The sequence below is a fragment of the Sinocyclocheilus rhinocerous genome, unplaced genomic scaffold (genome assembly GCF_001515625.1).
Source record: "Sinocyclocheilus rhinocerous isolate Xijiao unplaced genomic scaffold, SAMN03320098_v1.1 scaffold368, whole genome shotgun sequence".
Classification (NCBI taxonomy): domain Eukaryota; kingdom Metazoa; phylum Chordata; class Actinopteri; order Cypriniformes; family Cyprinidae; genus Sinocyclocheilus; species Sinocyclocheilus rhinocerous.
In genome coordinates, this window is record NW_015664681.1 from 845,091 (window position 1) to 866,065 (window position 20,975).

Consider the following 20,975-nt stretch of genomic DNA (forward strand, 5'->3'; position numbering starts at 1 on the left):
TAAAATAGAGCACACAAACACAAAAGAGAAAAGGGAAACAATTGGCTTTTCAATTTCACTGGGGCAAACGGTTCTTCTGGGTTGTGTTGGGCTCAATGGTCTTGAACAGTAATTACACTTGAACCAGCTTGATTATCCAGACTCAAAGCAAGCCGTCTGAGGGTTCAGAGTTGTTGTCTAGTTTGAGAATGATTTAATTATAAGCTAGTGCCATTTGTCTCAGTTATTTGATGTTGGACAAACTAAACAAGCATGGATAAGAAAATTCTAAATGTGATCAACAGCTTGGTGTGACCATACGTGTCCACTGGCGCGGAGCTGAGTAGGAATTTTCAGTTCGTTCTCTACTGGAGCTTAGCAGCAGGCTTGCATGGGGAATTGTGGGATTGACAGCCGAGCCGAGTAAGCAGTGGGAACGTCAAAAAGTTAAGAAATGTTTAACTTTATGCAAATGAGAGGCGAAAAATGCAGGATGGCAGCCAATCACTTTGAGGTGAAGGCAGTGACACCTGTCATAAGCAGTTCAAAATCTGCTGATAGTATTTTTGGTGGTTTCAGATTGTAACGGGGCTGACGAGACGTGAGACGTGTGGATCCATCTGCAAGCTTTTATTTAAGAGACGTGGTCATAACAGGCAGGGTCGAACAATGGCAAACAGGTATATGGCGGGCAAAACACAAGAATAGTCCTAGGGCTAGCGTAGGTCAACGATCGGCAGACAGAATCACAGGGGCGAGACTAGAGGGATAAATCCAGGAAAACAGGCAAAGATCAGAAACCGAGAAAACAGGCAAGGCAAGGCGAGGCAAGGCGAGGCAAGGCGAGGCGAGGCAAGGCGGGCAGGATAACAGAAACTAGGAATAATAACCAGCTAAGCAATACTCGGCAGAGAATGGTTGTTTGAGTGAGTGTTACATAGTGAGTGAGTGATATGAAACAGCTGTGTGCAATCAGTGCTGTGTGCAATCAGTGCAATGAATGATGGGATATGTAGTCCGGGGTGCTATGCAACAGTGTGTAGTGCGAGAGTCAATGAAAATGGAAAGGGTGACCTCTGATGGCTAGCAGACGGAAGTTCATGGACCGGATTTGTGACAGAGATCATATACTAACTGCACATTACTGTATTTAATTCAGATATAAAAGGTGGTTTTTATGCATTCAGTTTGGTTAGGTTAGCATTTAAGTGTGTTAAATTGATATTATATGTACACTTTGGCAATTCAGAAACTAATGTACACACTATCATTCAAAAGTTTGGGGCCAGTAAGTTTGTTTGTTTATTTATTTTATCAAAAGTGCACAACTCTTTTTACCTGTAAAGACAGTAAGAAATGATTTTGAGCACCAAATCAGCATATTAGAATGATCATGTGACACTAAAGACTGGAGTAATGACTGCGTAAAATTCAGCTTTGACATCACAGAAATAAATTACATTTCAAATGTACTAAAAAAGGTAACTGCTATTTTAAATTGCAATGATATTTAACACTATTTCTGTTTTTACTGTATTTTTGATCAAATAAATGCAGCCTTGGCGAGCATAAAAATCTAAAATCCAGCCTAGCCCAAACAGAGATTTTTAAATGTCTGACAAGAGCATGACACTCGAATTTTAGTTTAATTCCCTCCTCCAAGAACTTGAAGTCTTTTACAGTCTAAGTAAGGAAGAGTAAGAAGATAAAAGTGGATTCATAAAACGCTCAGCGTGATGAATAAAAAGGGCTGATTTCACTCATGTCTGATATAAAGATGATTCACCGGCTGGAGTGAGAAACCATATTGGAGCTTTGGTGTTGTCAGTCTTTTGAGCTCTGACTACAGAGCCGATATAACACCTTGATTCTCTTAAAGCCCAACTCTTGCTTAGCTGATTAGCTAGCACTGAAATATCCTTGTCTGGATTCTCCCACATCCTCTGATAGACGTTCATTCAAACACAGGGGATTTCTTTTTTCCAATGCATGCTGCTGAGAGAGAGACTGTGGCTCAAATTTGTCAAAAAGGCAGAGGGCAGAATTATATGACACAAAATGAGGTCTCTGCCACAAAAAGGTTTCACTCACCACCAAAAGTGCAAAGAGAATGACTCCACAGCTCCATACATCAGCTTTCCTGCCATCATATTTCTCCCCCTACCAGAGAGAGAGAAGTTAGAAGTGGAAAGAAAGAGATTCAGCGGAAGCTCTATAATGAGAGATGCCACTGAGAGCACGCACTTACCCTTATAACTTCTGGGCAGGCATAGTGAGGGGATCTGAAAGAAAACGGGACAATATGTCATCACCATCCTCACCCGACCTTGGCAAAAACACCCATTAGAGAGGAAACATGCAGTACACTAATTCAGTAATAGCTCCTTGTATTTGCATGAGGATCTTCACACCATCTTTTCTGACAAGCGGCTCTTTGTCTAACCAGCCTATACATGCTGTTGTCAAATGATCCAATAATATAACATTAAATTGTAATGACTTTCTGCTGGAATTGTGTAAAACAGGTTTGTAATCATCTGAATTGTGTACCGTATTTTAACGGCACAGCATATCATCAGAAGCAGTTCTCTATTTTTCAACACCAATTTTCTATAAATGCCTGTTTCTTCATTGCAGGTGTCATATACCATTATGTAGATTGAGTCTGTATTGATAATACATTAATTTAACGGTTTACTTTTTCTGCTTTAAAAACATAACTACTGCTCACTGTAGAGAAAGCTATTATTGCTGTTTTTCAACGCCAAATTGCAAGGTTTTTATACTAAATTAAGTGGTTAATGCACATGCTCCCGCTCAGTAATTTCAATGCTTGTGTGCCCATTTTATACATAGTTGGTGCCTCAATCATTCTGGGTGGAAAGAAATATAAGCTTTTACTACCAAAATAATGTGATGAAAAAAAGTAATATTGTTTCTGTGAATATGTCTGAATATTTCATATACGCATTTGTTTTTGCACACTCGTTTTTCACACATCCACTGCAACATAATAAAAAATGGTAACACTTCACAATAAGCTTCAACTTGTTAAAATTTTTTAAAAGCATTAAATATCATGAACTAACAATGATCACCATTTTTGCAGCATTTATTAATCTAGGTCAATGTTAATTTATAAATATACTGTTTCATCCATAACATGTAAACTGAAGGTGTCTTTACACAACCAGTTTAAGTCTCTGTGCCTGCAAAATTCAGTGTAAAGAATGCCACATAAAAGCCAGACTGAATGATGCCTGCTCTGACCCACTTCAGCCTCTGCAACATCTGTACATTCTTTTGTAAATGCATTTACGCCACCTCTTAGTAAAGACACTTGAATGCCACTTCTGAAGTGCTTCTGTGCCACCTTTGCAGTGTAAATTTCAACTTAAAATGTTACAAATCTATTACTCTATTTTTAAATTAACATAGTAGCACTTTAGTATAGGGACTTATGCTCACTATTAACTAGTTGCTTATTATGAACATATTGGCTGTTTATTAGTACTTATAAAGCACAAAAAAAACTCCATATTTAGCAATAGTATATTTAGTTTACCCTTTAAAAACCAATCACCTGTGACAGGGCATTAAGTTAATTGCTATGACCTTACAATGCTACTCCCTAGCAGTCAAAATGTTTAGAAGATCATACTGAGAAATTCATGTGTGCACTACAAACAGATACAGCACTCTCCACCTCATAATGGTGCAAACTAAACCACATTAAGCACTGAGATAAAAAATATTTCTGAAGAAGCCTGATTTCTGTCTGTATGTCATGGATATCCCCTATGATAGGAACATGAGGGAGGATTGATATGGCAAATCAGCGAAGCCACAGGGGGTGATTAAGCTATTGTGCAAAGACCCTAATGGAGAGGAATTACTCATCTAGTCCAAGATTTTTTGAAGATATTTTTTTGTTATTCCTCAAGCGCTGTTGGTCTGACTGGAGGGAAGCTGGTTAAAGAGTCAAAAACAGTGAAATAAACTATTTTTCTTTTGACATTAGCATGGTTTTCACTGTGAGCTAATCTGACTTTGTGCTAGTTAGCTAGTGCTGGTTATGCCTCAGAGAGCAGAAGTGGCAAAGAAAGGTTTCTTTGATGTTATTATCAAACTTGCAAGCTTAGGGGACCCAGAGTAATGGTCCAAATAGGACCAGTGGTACTAGGGAATTTTGCACTGTATTTTGGGTAATCTAGTTTCACTTGAATGAAGGTTCTGGAGGGGGATCTAATTAAATTGACTGGATTTCCAAGCAGCCTTGGACGTTTTTATGTAACCACCCCTTCACTCAAAATTACCATTGGGTTGCAAACATGGCAGAGACTTTTCAGAACTAAGTCTATTTCAAAATTAGGTCAGCCCATCTGCTAAGCAAGGAACGAGCCTCAGTAACAAATGAATGAATGCATGGCACAGAGATATGACTGGGAGGCTCTGTGTTGGTCTTCCGTTCACACGTAAGGGGTCTGCCCCTTTCAAATTCAATTGTAGTCCATTAACCATGGTAAACAGAATACATTTGTGTCAAGCGGACAGCATACGAGGAGGCTAAAGATGAATGTGTTTAATTAAAAACTGTCATATCTGTGCCTAGAGTTGGGAAGTCGCAATCAATAATTACAGCATGCCTCCGTCAAAGGAAACCATCAAAGCCATGGCACCATTTTAGTGCTGGCTAATAAGAAGCAGAAGTACACAGACTGAAGTCAAAGCTATGGTCTGGTCACTAGGGGTGGATTTTAAAGTCTTGATTAATCCCCATCTGTGATAATATGCTCTGCTCTATGGCACCTAGCCCTCTCGTTTTCATTGATAATGGGGCCTCTAATGGCATGCATTACACATTCACAGGGACTATGAAAGCTTGAGTGAGGTCAGGCCATCATGTTCATATTTTCTACTCAACCTAGGCTCATTGGAAATACGTGCCTCTACCTACCTTTCTGCGAAACTCAAAAAACATACCTATACATACAAATTGCTGCAGTTTCCAGTTGAAATTAACACTAGAGGCAGTAAAACTCCCAAAACATTTATTCCTTTTTACACAAAGTATGATTTACAGGTCCACAGTTTCGATTAATAAAGCCTAATTTTTGCATATTTACTTGAGGAATATTATGTTATGAATTCAAAACAATGTTAACATGTTGCGAGATTTGAAAACCGATGCATTTGAACGTTATCGACACATCCAGCTTCATATGCATGAGTTTTCTAAATCAATATGTTTGCTCGGTAGCTCACGCGATACGACATTGCACTTAGGTGGTAAAGAGCTCTGGTTCAAAACCCTGCGAAACTACGGTTCAACAAAACAGCTCAAATCTGCAAAAGGAAGTTAAAATAGCACGGCTGCATCAACAAATGCATTTTTATATCACTTTTGCATTTGTTAACACTATCGGGTAGGTTTAGGGTTGGGTTTGGTGTAGGGGATATTTCCAACATGATAGAGCATTAACTTTTAGCGACACTCCTCGAATATTTCAATTATGAACCACCGCAATACGTACCTGAAGCAACGTAATACAAACACAGCAATACGTTCCTAATGTAACAAATTCCAAGGTCACGTATTGAACCTGCGTTTTAGTGCCACTCACTGGACGTTTCACTTTGAAACTGCAGCGAAATGTGCTGTGAGGTATGCAATAACGGTGCTGCAGAAATGTATTTAGAGGCACGTATTTCTAATGAGCCTGGGTTGTTTCTACTAATAGTAACGGTTCAGGAAGGGCTTCGGTGGCAGCAGGTCCAGCCAAGTGTCTTAATGCAAGACTTAGTCATTCAGATATAGCTATCAGTTATTAATATGGAGCCATTTCTACAGTTATTTTCATAATGAAGCATGCAAATGGCCCGACCGATATGGATTTTTTGGGGGCCAATGCGATCCCGATATTAGGGAGTAAAAAAGACCGATATCGATATATATCGGACGATATTCTTTATGTGTAAGCTATATTAAAATACAGTATATAGAATACAGTATATAGCCTACATAAATAGAATATATATATATATACATAAACACATTTTTTGCAATGATAACTCAGTGGTGATGTGGTGATCAAACACTTATAATGATGTGATAAACATAGGCCTATGTAGTGGAGGCAGGGTATTTAACAATTTAACAATAAACTTTATTATTCAAAATGAGTCTGACATTAGTGCACTTAACAGTAAACTTAATTTCACATATTATAAATAACTTTACGGGGACATTGTTGTTTATTTACTTAGCATTGAGTCTATCCAACTAGGTGACAACGTAGCGTTAAATCACCATTCAACAGACTCAAGCCACCACCAGCGCGGCAAAATACAATAGAATTCTATTCTATTGTATTTTGTGATATGACCGATATAAGCATGAGTTCTGGGCCGCGCTGCGGCCGGTATAAACACCAGCATTGACTGAGTGGGTGCGATCAGCTCCGGTGGCCGTAACACAGGCTTTAATGCGCCGCAGACGCGTGCTGTGATGCGCAGATCAAATATAGGTGCGGGTGGGTGGCGGGCGGATAATTTGAAGCAGCAGACTCGGGTGAAGTTTGAGCTCATTCGCGCATCTCTACACTATACTGACCTGGGTCGCCAGTAGCAAACAATGGAGCGTGCTCTGCTGGACAAACTAAGTAATTACACCATTCAGAAGCATTTCATCTGCATTATATGTTCTGTAAAAAAAAATTTCATATCGGCGGCATATTCGCCGATACCGATTTATATGCGACAGGTTCATATCGGCCGATAATATCGGCAAAACGATATATCGGTCGGGCTCTACTATTAATGTGAGTGATTTCACTAGTTTTCAACACTTACATCTCTCAATATCATTTCAAGATGATGATATTCTTCTCAAAAGTCATTTAATGTGAAGGGACTGTCTATGCAAATCAAAACATATGCTTTGATTGGTATTTTCATCTGAACAGAATTAAACAGTTGCATGAGCATGCACTATTTTTACAAAATTGTACCTGATTATGAAAGTTTTCCCTTGTTTTATGAAAAACAGGTTTCACGTATACTGGTAATTGTTGCAGGAAGAAGGGAGCATGACTCACCCACAGCTGGTTTCTAAGAGACTGTCTCCAACCTGTAGAGAAGCCATGCCAAAGTCTGCTATCCTGATGTTATTCTTCTCATCCAGCAGCAGGTTCTCTGGCTTCAGGTCTCTGTGGCTACAAAACATGAGAAACAAAATGTTTAAGGTATAAACATCTATACATTAGCAGCTTTCTTAAGTGTCTCTAGGTTTCTCTAATATTTTATTGAGTAAGTGTCAATGACATGAAGAATGAAGAAAATGATTAAGAAAAATTAAGAAAACGACTTATCATCCATAAGGTTTCTTCATTATTTCTCAGAAAATAAATATTTTTAACAAAAGTGCTTCACTGCTTATTAACATTTGAAAAAAAGATATTTGAAAAACTGAACTTGTAGCTCACTCATAAACCTCCAACGGGCACATGGATCTACAAAGATGTGGTGTTTATTTTTATTAAATGATCCAGCTTAACTAAATTTGTATTACTTGTTTAAGCTGCCAGTATCAGACTCAGTCCCAAATCTCTTGATCAGACATCATGGGAAACATCTTGATTCCTTGTACCACTGTGAAATCCTCTGATCTGGAGATAAAAATTCAGAGCTTTCTTTGCCAGTGTCAAGAAGCGAAGCCTCTTTCATCCTGAGCGGGTAAGTGATCGAGGAACACAAGACCATTTTAGGCCCAAGAGATCAAAAAACAGCTTGTACATTTCAAGTATCTTTCAAAAGACAGTTGATCGTGACCTGTGAGCCAATGAGCATTTACTGAAGCTTATCATTTGGGATGGTTTGGCAACAACAACTGGCCAATAATTGTTGGTGGGATAGAAACGTGACTTGAACCAGAAATACTGTCCTCCTCCTTTTGCCGCAATAACTACAACTGCACCGAAGTAACCCTAACCGGTCTAAGAACTCATCAACCATCTGCAACCATAGTAAACAACATCAGAAATGAAAACATCTGCCAGGCACCTAATTACTTGATCAAGAGATAGGAAGACAGTCAGAGAGGGACCTTGTCAATATTATCAATGCATGGTAGTCAACTCTCAAGCACCACTATGCTGTCACAATCAACTGATTATTAGAAGTAAGTGTAGCTTTTACACACCACACATTTCCATCTATAAAAGGCTCTGTATGTTGGAGATGATGCAAAAAATGTGACTGCTGGAAGCACCAGCTATAAAAGACCTGGTGTCTCCTCACCCAGCGATAACTAAGTTATTGCAAAGGTTAAACACAGACCAGCAATAAAGTTCTTTACTACAACGATTGATTCATCTTTCCCATGCCAAGGCAACCAAGGAGAAGGAGGAGCTCTCGGTAATGGAAAGATAGCATGGGGGTCCCGGTCAATACTGGTGTGTGTTTACTGAGAGGCTTTTCTGATTAGCTGCCAGTGAGAGACTGAATGGGTAAAGCAGGACCGACTGAATGATCTCTGGGTATCAGGAACTGCAAGTATTGCCAGACACAATCATAAACATCCTTTTAAAATAAACTGTTTGTTTTAAACAAAGTAACCAGGTGCTGTACAATTCAAGCCTGCAAATATGCTATAAAAACATAACCCCCAACTCTAAAGCCATTTTGCTGCTCTGTCTCTCATTATAATGGCTGAAGTGCAAGGAAGTCTCATTATGTGATGTCTAATTATGAATGCTCTGGATGAAAAGGCATCAAAATGAAAGAGAACAGCTTCAGAAAGGAGACCCTTTGTTCTACATGGCAAACTATTTACAAACCAGCCACCAACTCTGTCCCAACCTTATGGTTTGAGAGATCAATATAGCAAAAAACATAAGGAATATGCATTGATTTGATTTTATAAAATTATTTGTTAAGTTTTCCACAACTTTTCCCAACCCCCAAACACTGGCCTCTTCCCCCCTTAGTAAAGTGCACATGGCATTTAACAGCTCAGGGGTTTGTGGAAACTGAGGTGTCCAGCAGGCCTTCCATTCTGCTCACATTAGCTTGCTTTTTCTCTAGTCTTCCATCATTACGCTTTATGTACTGTAGGTATGGAGCTGTGTGAAATGGATGGCCATTATCTTCCCTGACAAAGCACAAGTTCATGGAACCAATAAACACAATCCCCCCTTGAGGAGAGCACTAGTGTCCCGCTGTGACATTGCTGTTATAGCCTAATGTTCCTATAAATGGTTCCTTTAGAAGTAGAGATATTACAGATCCTGTAAACACTTGTGCTTTTAAACGACAGTAGATAACACAACTGAAAAAGTCCTTAATAGACAAGAAGAATGCTTAAATCAAATACACTGACAGTACACCTGGTGCCGACAAAACACTGCCGAATAAAAAAGCCTAAGTCTTTCCCAATAAAAAAGTTCAGAAACAAGAACCTTGTGGCAGAAACACAGATCACAGCCTTGTTCTCATTCACGTCAAATGAAATATGGTGTCTACCCAGACTGAGGTCAATTTGTTGAGGTTTTAATGGCCACCAATATCTCTCTGTGCCTTTTTCTCTATGTGTCCTCCTAATTTTTATGTCCCCAGAATTGCACATTTATCTCTGTATGCACAGTTCATACTTTAAAGCATTGAAATATGCCAACCAATAACTATTGTCATAAAAAAAGCTGTTAATCTTGGAACTGAAGTTCATTACAACCTGCATAGGCTACTCATTATATTCAACCCCAATGTGAAATCCAGACTGCATTGCTGACCTCTATGTCTGTCTTTTATTCTAGAATGGAGCAGCAAAGTTACATAAATGCACCCAATCATCAAATCAGCTCTCACACATTCAACATTCAACAGGGCAAAACGGCACTCACACTGCTAATGTATGTCGTCAGTAGCGTTCCTCATAAAATGCACCAAAAAGATATCAATCTTCCCATCCAGACACTGGCAACTGCTTACATAAACATAGAATCCCCATGTGAGGCCCAGTTATTTAGACATGAGTTAACTCGGTTCAGCTTTTTTTCTTCTTCCTGTATAACGACCTTGTGTACCTGACAGCACTTATCATGTAAAAGACTGAAGAATTTGACAGGCTTGATTCAGACTTTAGTCTTTCTGCCTGTCCTCACAGTGGGGCCAGAAAGCCGTAATTTTATCCCTGTGAATACAGTGATAGCAGAAGGCTATCAACTGAGCATATTATCTGTGTGGAGGTTTCAAACCCCAGAGAGGAAAATGGCGGCGAACGAGCAGAGGAGGGAACAAGTGATGCCTCCCTGCTATGCTGTTTATTCAGTGCTTTCCATCACCTATCGAGAAAGGCCTTCAAACCATCCATCAGCTAGTTGAGCTGTGCTGGAAGCATGCGGCATTCTTCATTAGGCTGTGCGCCTGCTGAAACGTATGGTAAACAGATGCAAATATTGTGCTAATGGCTGCCCCTTCAGTGCATTAGTATATTAGCATATGAAGAGGATATGGTTGTGAGAATTCAAACCGAAACATTACTAGCATTAGCAATAGCTCTTAAAGTTGTGAAAAGTTGATGTACTTTTAAATGAAAGTACATTTAGGACTATAGTGGAAAACACAGGCTGCCGTCTAACTGTCTAGTTTGTCACTGTTCTGATGTATAATTTATGAAGTTCTGTAGAGTAATACTATGTTAGTCGGACAGGTTCAAACTTGTTGAAAAGGGATCATTTAAATGTATATAATTTGTAAGTAAAATTTGAGAATCCACACTTTTTTCCAACACAATGTAAGTTGTATCCTAAAGTCACAAAATAAAATCTTGATAGGGAAACTCATTAAGGATTTCTATATAATAATCTACATGAAAACAATACAAAATTCCAAAAATTGACCACATTAAGTATGCATTATGTCAGATTTTTAAAGAATTTTCTGTATCAAACTTGTTATTGCCACATCATGTCCAGTTAAAAATTAGAACAGCAAAATAAACACTTTAAAACTTTAAAAATACAACTAATATATGTTGTTTCAAATAATATATGTAATTTCAAAGGATCTAAAAGTACATCAAAATGGTAATCCAAACCAATGATTAAAAAAATAACCTGGTGCAACTTTTGGCTGCCTCTTTTTTTAATGAAATAAATGAAATAAGTCTTATTCTGCCTTGATCCATCAGCAAGAGAAGTTCAAACATGAATGCTCTACTTTTTCATTAACAAAACAGAACTGAATTCTTTTTAAATACCTCTATAAAATGCCCCCATTATTTGTGTTTTTGGGGTAGGTCACCTCATTACCACACTACGCTTCATAATTACTGCATCATTTGTATAATTGTTTCGATAATGAGAAACTACGCTGCAGTGAAGATGAAGGATTTGTTTCTCAGCATTTCAACTTAAAACTGGTTAAAAATTTAGGGAGCTGTATATGAAGGCAAAAACCTTCATTATTTTCTGTTGTACAGTTAACTGAAACCCTCTCGGCTGAAGTCAGAAAAGAATGAGAGAAAGGATATAAAGAAAATTTGAGCACATTTTTCATTTATATCTAAAAAATGTTGAGAGATAATGCTTGAGGATACACTCTGTGATAAAAACGGTACTTTTCTGCAGTTGCACTGGAGGGGAGCTATCAATCTTTGACCCAGAAAGTGTGTGTGAGTGTGTGGCTGGAAACTTGCGCAAATGTGCAAAATAGCAATATCTCAATATAATGTTATTACGTATTCACAACAATGCTTAGTAATGACTGAAAAATGCCTCACTTGAGATGGCTTTCACCATAAATAATAAATGAGACAACAGCAGTACAACATGCCGGACAATAACAGCTGATGGCTATACAGTACATGATGTATGAAAATAGACAAAATTTTTAGCGGCAACAAAACCAACACATTTGACTTTCTTGAACTAAACTAATGAGTGTGCCAAGCTTTGAATGCTCAAAATTAAGGATTTTGATTTCCTATAAAACAGACTGAGATTTTAACACAGTCCAGAACTCTTACCATATAGAGTGACTGTGACAGAAGTCCAGCGCTGAGATGATCTGTCTGAAGAACTTCCTGGCCTCTTTGGGTGTTAACCTGCCCTTCTTTACCAGGTAGTCAAAGAGCTCTCCACCTGACACATGCTCTAGAACCAAATATCTGTGGAAGAAAAGCAGTGGAAGTAAGAAACCCTGACACACTGCAGCTTTGAAACTCCCAGGACAGGTCTATTATCATGCCCATCATTTTTGAAAGAAGTGTCTTATGCTCACCAAGGCTGCATTTATCTGATCAAAAATATAATGAAAACAGTGATATTGTGAAATATTATTACAATTTAAAATAACCACTTTACATTGTAATAATATTTCACAATATCACTGTTTTCAAAAATATAATGAAAACAGTGATATTGTGAAATATTATTACAATTTAAAATAACCACTTTACATTTTAGTATTTTTTTAAATGCAATTTATTCCTGTGTTGACAAAGCTGAATTTTCAGCAGTCATTACTCCAGCCTTCAGTGTCACATGATCCTTCAGAAATCATTCTAATATGCTGATTTGCTGCTCAAGAAATGATTTTTCATGGAAATAATAGAAATACTTCTTTGTAAAAGACATTTTTGTAACAATGTACAAGTCACTTTTGACCAATTTAATAATAAAAAAAAATAATAAAAAAAAGAAATGCACCTAAACTCTTAAATGTACTCCAGTAGTCTGAGACTGCTAATGAAAATGTTTCTATTTTTTACTTAAAACAAAATTGATAAAGGGATAGTTCACCCAAAAATGGTCAAGGTCCAGAAAGGTAGTAAGGACATTGTTAAAATAGTCCGTGTGACATCAGTGGTTCAACCTTAATTTTATGAAGCTACAAGAATACTTTTTGTGTGCAAAACCATCTGTCAGAACACTGGCTCCAGCGCCAACAGCATCACATGCATGCGTCATGCTAGTCTCGTGAATGCGCATTTAAGACTGACAGGAAAGAGAAGAAATTGTTGAATGAAGTCATTATTTTTGTTTTCTTTGTGCACAAAAAGTATTCTCGTAGCTTCATAAAATTAAGGTTGAACCACTGATGTCACATGGACTATTTTATCGATGTCCTTACTACCTTTCTCAGCCCTGAATGTGTCAGTTGCGTTGCTGTCTATGGAGGGTCAGAAAGCTCTCGGATTTCATCAAAAATATCTTAATTTGTGTTCCGAAGATGAACGAAGGTCTTACAGGTTTGGAACGACATGACGGTGAGTAATTAATGACAGAATTTTCATTTTTGGGTGAACTATCTCTTTAATTACAACTTATACTAACAATATAACAATTTGAATAATCTATTAAACATCATAATATTTAAAATTCCCCAAAAAATTCGGTTCACATAATGTTATAAATGGGAAATAAGTAAATAAATAAACAAATACACCCTACATTTTCAATGTAGTATCAGACTGTTGGACCCCACTGCATTTGAATGAATGTGTAAATGTGTGCGAAATGTCTTCCTGCAATCGGCCTGTCTGATGGGCAAACACATTTATGTCATACTCACGCATTTATGTATTCATGAGATACACGCAGACTCCCATTCACACGCAGTCACATTTGAACACACACACACAAACACACTCACTGACACACCAGACGTCTGATTTATTAGTCGATTAAAGGATTTTCTCATGCGATTACCTGTCAGCGTTATTTAATTTAAGGATGGATTCGTACTTGATTTGTGTGCGTAAAAATGTTCATAGGCAAATACTTTATGAGCATGCGGCCCATACATCTGTGTCATCTGAATATTAAGAAAACAAATTCCTCAGCTGCATCCATGGTGGCTCCTTTATCAATTATTGAAAACTACATTAAGCCCAGCCACTGGAGCGCACGCACATATCCACGGATATCAGCGCGTCTGCTCTTCCGTACAGACACAGAGTTTACCAGCCACTTATACACACTCAGATTATACATTGCATGATGCATGGATAAACAAAAATGGTGTATACTCACAAATATTTCTTATTTTCATAGACATCGTGCAACTTCAAAACATGAGGGTGTTCTATGAGCTTCAGAATAGCTATTTCTCTTTCCACCTGTAAAGACAGAGAGAGAAAAAACGATTAGAATTGTTTCAGGTTTACATTCAGTAACATAAGGTCAGAGTAAAACACGAGGAGCCAATGACAATAACAGCCTCTGGTTAGTCTATGCTAGCAGAATGATGTTGTATCGTATTATCTTGCCTAGCCATGCCTAATTAGCATCCCAACACTTTCATTAAGTGCTTAACCCATTAATCACTTTTTGGCAAGTAGAAAATAAACAGAAGACTGCAAGTGCAAGTGCCTGGCCTCATAACAAGATGCCTTTGATGAAGAGTTCAGATGAATTATAAGTGGACAGGACTCTAATTGCATTAGTCTTTGGAAAGGGATACAGCAGCATGATATGGTGATCCATCATCACAGCTGTCACGAAGTGTCCCACATTAGATATTGAAAGGTGGTAATTAGCGAACATACAGTGCTTCATCGATGTGTTGTCGTGTTGTGTTGTTTTTAGGGAGTGTACACTCCTGCTGCTGCCGCGGGAAAATCCATCTCTTGTTGCTTTGGGGGAGCACCAGAAATAATTAGACTTCATTATCGGTGGGAATATGGGAACAGCTAATAAGGATAATCCCACACTAATGAAAGTTGCATTGCTCAAGTCGACGCTGCATGAAGTCTCCCATCATGCACCTGCTCAGAGACTAACCTTGTACAGTGTCCAAGTGAGCCACCACAATCCTATTAGACCCAATCACCTTTCATTTGTACACAGCCAATCAATACTCTATGGAGCAAAAACAATTATAGAAGCGGAGGTGTTATGAACTGAAGGGCAATGTTTTGGTCAGGACTGATGGATGCAAACATCAGAATGTGTCGATTTGTAGCACTGAATATGCAGCTTTTATATAATATTGTACATTTTAACAAAATTGAAGGAGGTTCTATGTATGATGGACAACTGTTAGGTACTTTTCTTTCACAATGTGGCCCATTTAATAAAAAAAAATAAAAAATAAAAAATGGGGTAATAAAGTGGATAAAACTGTTGCCTCACAACAAGAAGGTCCTGGCTTTTATTTTAGCATCACTGACATACTATTATAGTTTTAATTAACAGTCTGAATAATTTTTATATTTTCCATTTTCATGTTTATGTTAAAGTTTTAACCTCTTAAGACCTGGCAAAATATTTTAGGAAAAAATTAGTATTTTTTCATGTCATTACATTGTTTAGAGCATTAAAAAAACTGATGGATGCAAACATCAGAATGTGTCGATTTGTAGCACTGAATATGCAGCTTTTATATAATATTGTACATTTTAACAAAATTGAAGGAGGTTCTATGTATGATGGACAACTGTTAGGTACTTTTCTTTCACAATGTGGCCCATTTAATAAAAAAATAAAAAATAAAAAAAAATAAAAATGGGGTAATAAAGTGGATAAAACTGTTGCCTCACAACAAGAAGGTCCTGGCTTTTATTTTAGCATCACTGACATACTATTATAGTTTTAATTAACAGTCTGAATAATTTTTATATTTTCCATTTTCATGTTTATGTTAAAGTTTTAACCTCTTAAGACCTGGCAAAATATTTTAGGAAAAAATTAGTATTTTTTCATGTCATTACATTGTTTAGAGCATTAAAAAAAAAAAAAAATTATGATATTTCATTCATAAGTTATGCTATGTTATGCAACATGTAATGAAGAAAGAAGTGTAATAATGGGAGTAATAATTGACAAGATTTTCATAATAATATATAATATTTCATAGGAATATTGAAATATATTTTCTTTCCCTATTCATTTGTTGTGTCTCCCAAAATGCGTAATAAACATGCTTTTAGTCCCGGTGTCCTCATAAGAGGACATCTATGAAATCAACCTCCTGTTTCGTAACAGGAAGTCATATTTTGATTTGAAACCCCATAACATTTTCCTGAGATGTTGATTTATGACACACAGTTTAAAAATTTGTCCGATTTAAATGGCAATTACAAAATATTATCATATTTCCATAAGAGTGTCACTAAATTAATATCAGACATTTTTGAAGACCAAGGAGAGGAAGTGGTCGCGGTGAAACATCCAAACATTTAGTATCTCTAAAAAGCCCTGAATGTGCTCTGTACAGGACATCCAGACTTAAAACTGTGGCATGTATAGTCTCAGAGAAATTCACTAAAATATAATGTCCTCATATGAGGATGCAGGGTCTCAGAAGGTTAAAGTTTATTTTATTTTCAAGTTTTTTAAAGTTGTGTTTTTGTCATTTGTATTTATTAATTTTATGCTGTAGTTTTAATTATTTTAGTACATCAAGTTTAACTAAATGAAAATGTTTCCTTGGCAACTAGCTAAAATAAAAGTTATTTTTAAATATTTTATTTCAGTTGACATTTATTTTATTTCAAGTATATATTTATTTACTACTTACTTGCATACTTACTAGTTTTAGTTAATATAATAACCCTGATTCGAGTCCGGGTGGGATCCCACAACCCTACATAGGACAAGCGGTTTGGAGAATGGACGGATGGATGTAATAATGGTATTTGGTTTTGTAGTGAAGAAATACATACACAGGCACAATTTGTTTCTCTGCAAAACTAATTTCAAGACTTGAGGGCAAAATGTAGGATCATGACAAACATAAACTGTCAAGTGACTCCAGACTTTTGACTAGTGGGATACATTAACACCATCAAAAACATCCAATACGATTACAGATGGAGTTAGACTCAGATCTAAGAGCAGAAGCACAAACACACACAGGTCTTTCTTTGGGCTCAATCACCCTGTTCTATACAAACACTATCTCTCTAACCATGTGGATGCAGCCTTTCTTCTCCACATCTCTTATGTCACTCCAAAACCAGAACACGGCCGACCCAAGTAGAGAGAGAGAGAGAGAGGCATGTCAATTTATCACCATCAAAGCCCCAGTTCTTCCAAGGTCTATCACCTGGACCTCTGCAACAGAGCAAAAAAAAAAGCTAAATAAATAATGAAATATTTCCTTCTTTAATCTGCGTCTCACTGACTGCCTTACATATCAATCCCTGTCAGGGCAAGCTTCTCTCAACATTTCTCTCTTGTTCTCACATTCTCTCAGTGTTTTTTCTTTATTTAGCAGATGGCTTTGAGCTCAACTTTAGGTGAACTATAGAGAGAGCCTCTCCCTGATCTATCACAGCACATGATCTTTCTCATTGGGTTTGCACAATCACTGTAATCATTCAGGGGCAGGATGCTTGTTTCTGCTCCTGGCAGAGCCTTTGATTATTCCCTGTGCTGCCACCGCTAGTCTCACCTGCATTATGTGTCCTTGCCAATTTGGAAAGAACAAACTGCTTATGAAGCATCTTCTGTGCCACAGTGTCCAAGTGAGCCACAATCCTATTAGACACAATCACCTTTCATTTGTACTCAGCCAATCAATACTCTATGGAGCAAAAACAATTACAGAAGCAGAGGTGTTATAAACTGAAAGAGGGAATGTTTTGGCCAGGACAGATGGATGGAAACATAATTTGTCGATATGTAGTAAAGAATCATGTATTTTTACAAGCCACACAGTCTGTGTTCAGGTCAATAACACACCCTTGTCCTGACTTCTTTTAGGTTAAAAGATTACAGTAGCAGTCAAATGTTTTCTCCATCCTTAACTATTACTATTATCCATATTTATTGGTTCTAAAAGTTCCAAAGAGCTTCATACGCACTGAATATGCACCTGTCATACAGCTGTTACATAATATTGTACATTTTAACAAAATTGAAGGAGGTCCCACGTACAGAATAATGGACACTTGTTAGCTACTATTTTATTCCCAATTTGGTCCAATTTATCCATAAATGTAAAATAATAAATGGGGTAATAAAGTGGATAGCACTGTTGCCTCACCACAAGAAGGCCCTGGCTTTTATTTTAGCATCACTGATTATAATTTTTATAAAAAATCTGAATTATTTATTTTTTTATATTTTCCATTTTAGTAATTCTGTTGTGTTTTGTCATTTTTATTTATAATTTGTGTTTTAGTTGGAGTTATTTTAGTATATATATATATATATATATATATTAATTTCAAGTAACAAATAAATTTTTATGGTTTCAGTTTTAGTTAATTAATATAATTACACTGCTTCGATCCAGGTGAGATCAGCTCCAGCCTCCCCACAACCCTACATAGGACAAGTGGTTTGGAGAATGGATGGATGGATGTAATATAAATTGAAATGGTATGTTTTGTAGTGAAGAAATCCATCCATTGGCACAGTTTGTTTCTCTGCAAAACTAATTTCAAGATTTGAGGGCAAAACGTAAGATCATAACAAACATAAATTGAATCAAGTGACTCCAAACTTTTGACTGGTGGGATACATTAACACCATCAAAAACATTTAATATGATTACAGATGGAGTCAGACTCAGATCTGAGAGCAGAAGCACAAACACACACAAGCCTTTCTTTGGGCTCAATCACCATGTTCCATACAAACACTATCTCTCTAACCATGTGGCTGCAGCCTTTCTTCTCCACATCTCTTATGTCACTCCAAAACTAGAACACGGCCGACCCAAGTAAAGGGGGAGAGAGAGAGACATGTCAATTTATCACCATCAAAGCCCCAGTTCTTCAAAGGTCTATCACCTGGACCTCTGCAACAGAGCAAAAAAAAAAGCTAAATAAATAATGAAATATTTCCTTCTTTAATCTGCGTCTCACTGACTGCCTTACATATCAATCCCTGTCAGGGCAAGCTTCTCTCAACATTTCTCTCTTGTTCTCACATTCTCTCAGTGTTTTTTCTTTATTTAGCAGATGGCTTTGAGCTCAACTTTAGGTGAACTATAGAGAGAGCCTCTCCCTGATCTATCACAGCACATGATCTTTCTCATTGGGTTTGCACAATCACTGTAATCATTCAGGGGCAGGATGCTTGTTTCTGCTCCTGGCAGAGCCTTTGATTATTCCCTGTGCTGCCACCGCTAGTCTCATGCACCTGCATTATGTGGCCTTGCCAATTTGGAAAGAACAAACTGCTTATGAAGCATCTTCTGTGCCGAGACCCAAAATTAATATGTGCTCGAAGTGAGCGCAAAGGCGAAAAACTGCTTAATGATCACATATTAAATAGATTAGACTCTCTGTACGATCAGGTTTATCCCGCAGGCCATTCTTGGCCCATGTCAGAGCTGCTTTGTCACATGATAATGGCGGGATATATTCCTCCAGTGTTAGCTCTCAGAATAACATGACCTTTTCTAAATGAATAAGTAGCAAGCCCAACAAATAAGGAACAATGACAGAGCTCAAGTGTGTGAGTATATGTGTGGGTTTGAACTGGTTGGGTAAGTACATTCGTTTTTCTACTTTTCATTGATTTCTACTGTTTTGAATGAGCTGATGATATGTTTCATTCCAAAACCCTTACAATCTTTCCTGAATTTTTACATTAAAAAAAGAAATGTCATTCCAAACCTGTGTGACTTTCTTTCTTCTGCAGAACACAAAAGAAGATATTGTGAAGAATGTTTTTGGACCCCACCAGCGTTATTTTAGTATTCCTTTAATATTATTAATATTTTTTTTTTATTATTTATTTATATTACTTTACTATTACGTATACAGTGTATGCTTAAGTATTATGCAAGTTGATATTCTGGTCATATTTTTTTTCCCAAGCACATTTGACCAATTCCAAACCACATCAATCTTAATAACTACTATTAATTTTGCATTTAACCATTTATAAGTGATATATAATTGTTAACAAGGGCTGGAAGTGAGAAGTGCCTTATAATTATTATTTATTTATATTACTTTACTATTACGTATACAGTGCATGCTTAAGTATTATGCAAGTTGATATTCTGGTCATATTTTTTTCCCCAAGCACATTTGACCAATTCCAAACCACATCAATCTTAATAACTACTATTAATTTTGCATTTAACCATTTATAAGTGATATATAATTGTTAACAAGGGCTGGAAGTGAGAAGTGCCTTATACTTAGGTGTGCTTAATTATTAAGCAGGTTTCCTTTCTCAGGTACAATGCGCCAAAAAAGAGATTTAACACACTGAAAAGTCAAAAGTTATTAAATGCCCATGAGAAATATTTAAAACTAGTTCAATACAGAAATTGCCAAATTAAATCATGACCACTGAACAGCGAAATGCTCACTGGGTCAGCAAGGTCAAAAAAAAAAAAGTATCACAATTTTAGTTTTAGCAATTTTGATATGTGCTTTTGTCATTTTCTTAGTATTTTTCTATTTAGCTTTAAATTATTTTAATCTTAAATTTAGTAAGTTTAAAACTTCATCTTAAATTTATTTTATTTCAGTTAGTTGCCAAGGAAACTCTTTAATTAAATTTTTCATCTAATATTTATATTTTATTTTATTTCAGCTTGATTTGAGTTAACAAAAATGTCACTGACTTGTGGCCATTTAACCTTGTAATTTTATGTCGTACCCAAAATTAAATGTTTCTCTCTAAGGAAATGAATCATTTGATAATCACTTTTGTTGGCAAGAAAGATGCTATTACAGTGGTGCAAGGAAACACTTTCATTTATTTTTTCATCTAATACTTATATTTTATTTTATTTCAGCTTGATTTCAGTTAACAAAAATTATTTTTAATCATTTTAGATTTATATAACAATAACAACATTGGACCCCACTGTCTTTCATTGTATGGAAAAAAAAGAGGTCATACAATGATAACAGAATTTTTTGGTGAACTGTTTCTTTAAGACACTATTTATGTGTTCATTAAGCTGCTTTCCTCATCAGTGTGGGATATTTCAGGTTTTAGTACACTCATGGGGACATTTGGCCCTCACAATGTAGGCAAAACATGACCCACACACACACACACACACACACACACACA

At 36.7% G+C, this 20,975-nt stretch overlaps 1 protein-coding gene across 2 annotated transcripts in view; it reads right to left on the reverse strand.

Moving 5' to 3' along the window:
- brsk2b (BR serine/threonine kinase 2b) overlaps nucleotides 1-20,975 on the reverse strand; it is a 150,260-nt gene that overhangs the window by 25,792 nt on the left and 103,493 nt on the right. For both annotated transcript variants that reach the window (XM_016541037.1, XM_016541036.1), the window contains exons 3-7: nucleotides 14,013-14,098; nucleotides 12,005-12,145; nucleotides 7,077-7,193; nucleotides 2,228-2,261; nucleotides 2,071-2,139 (exon numbers count right to left, since the gene is read on the reverse strand). In XM_016541037.1, the coding sequence (XP_016396523.1) occupies nucleotides 2,071-2,139; nucleotides 2,228-2,261; nucleotides 7,077-7,193; nucleotides 12,005-12,145; nucleotides 14,013-14,098 (447 nt within the window). The remainder of the gene's footprint in view (nucleotides 1-2,070; nucleotides 2,140-2,227; nucleotides 2,262-7,076; nucleotides 7,194-12,004; nucleotides 12,146-14,012; nucleotides 14,099-20,975) is intronic.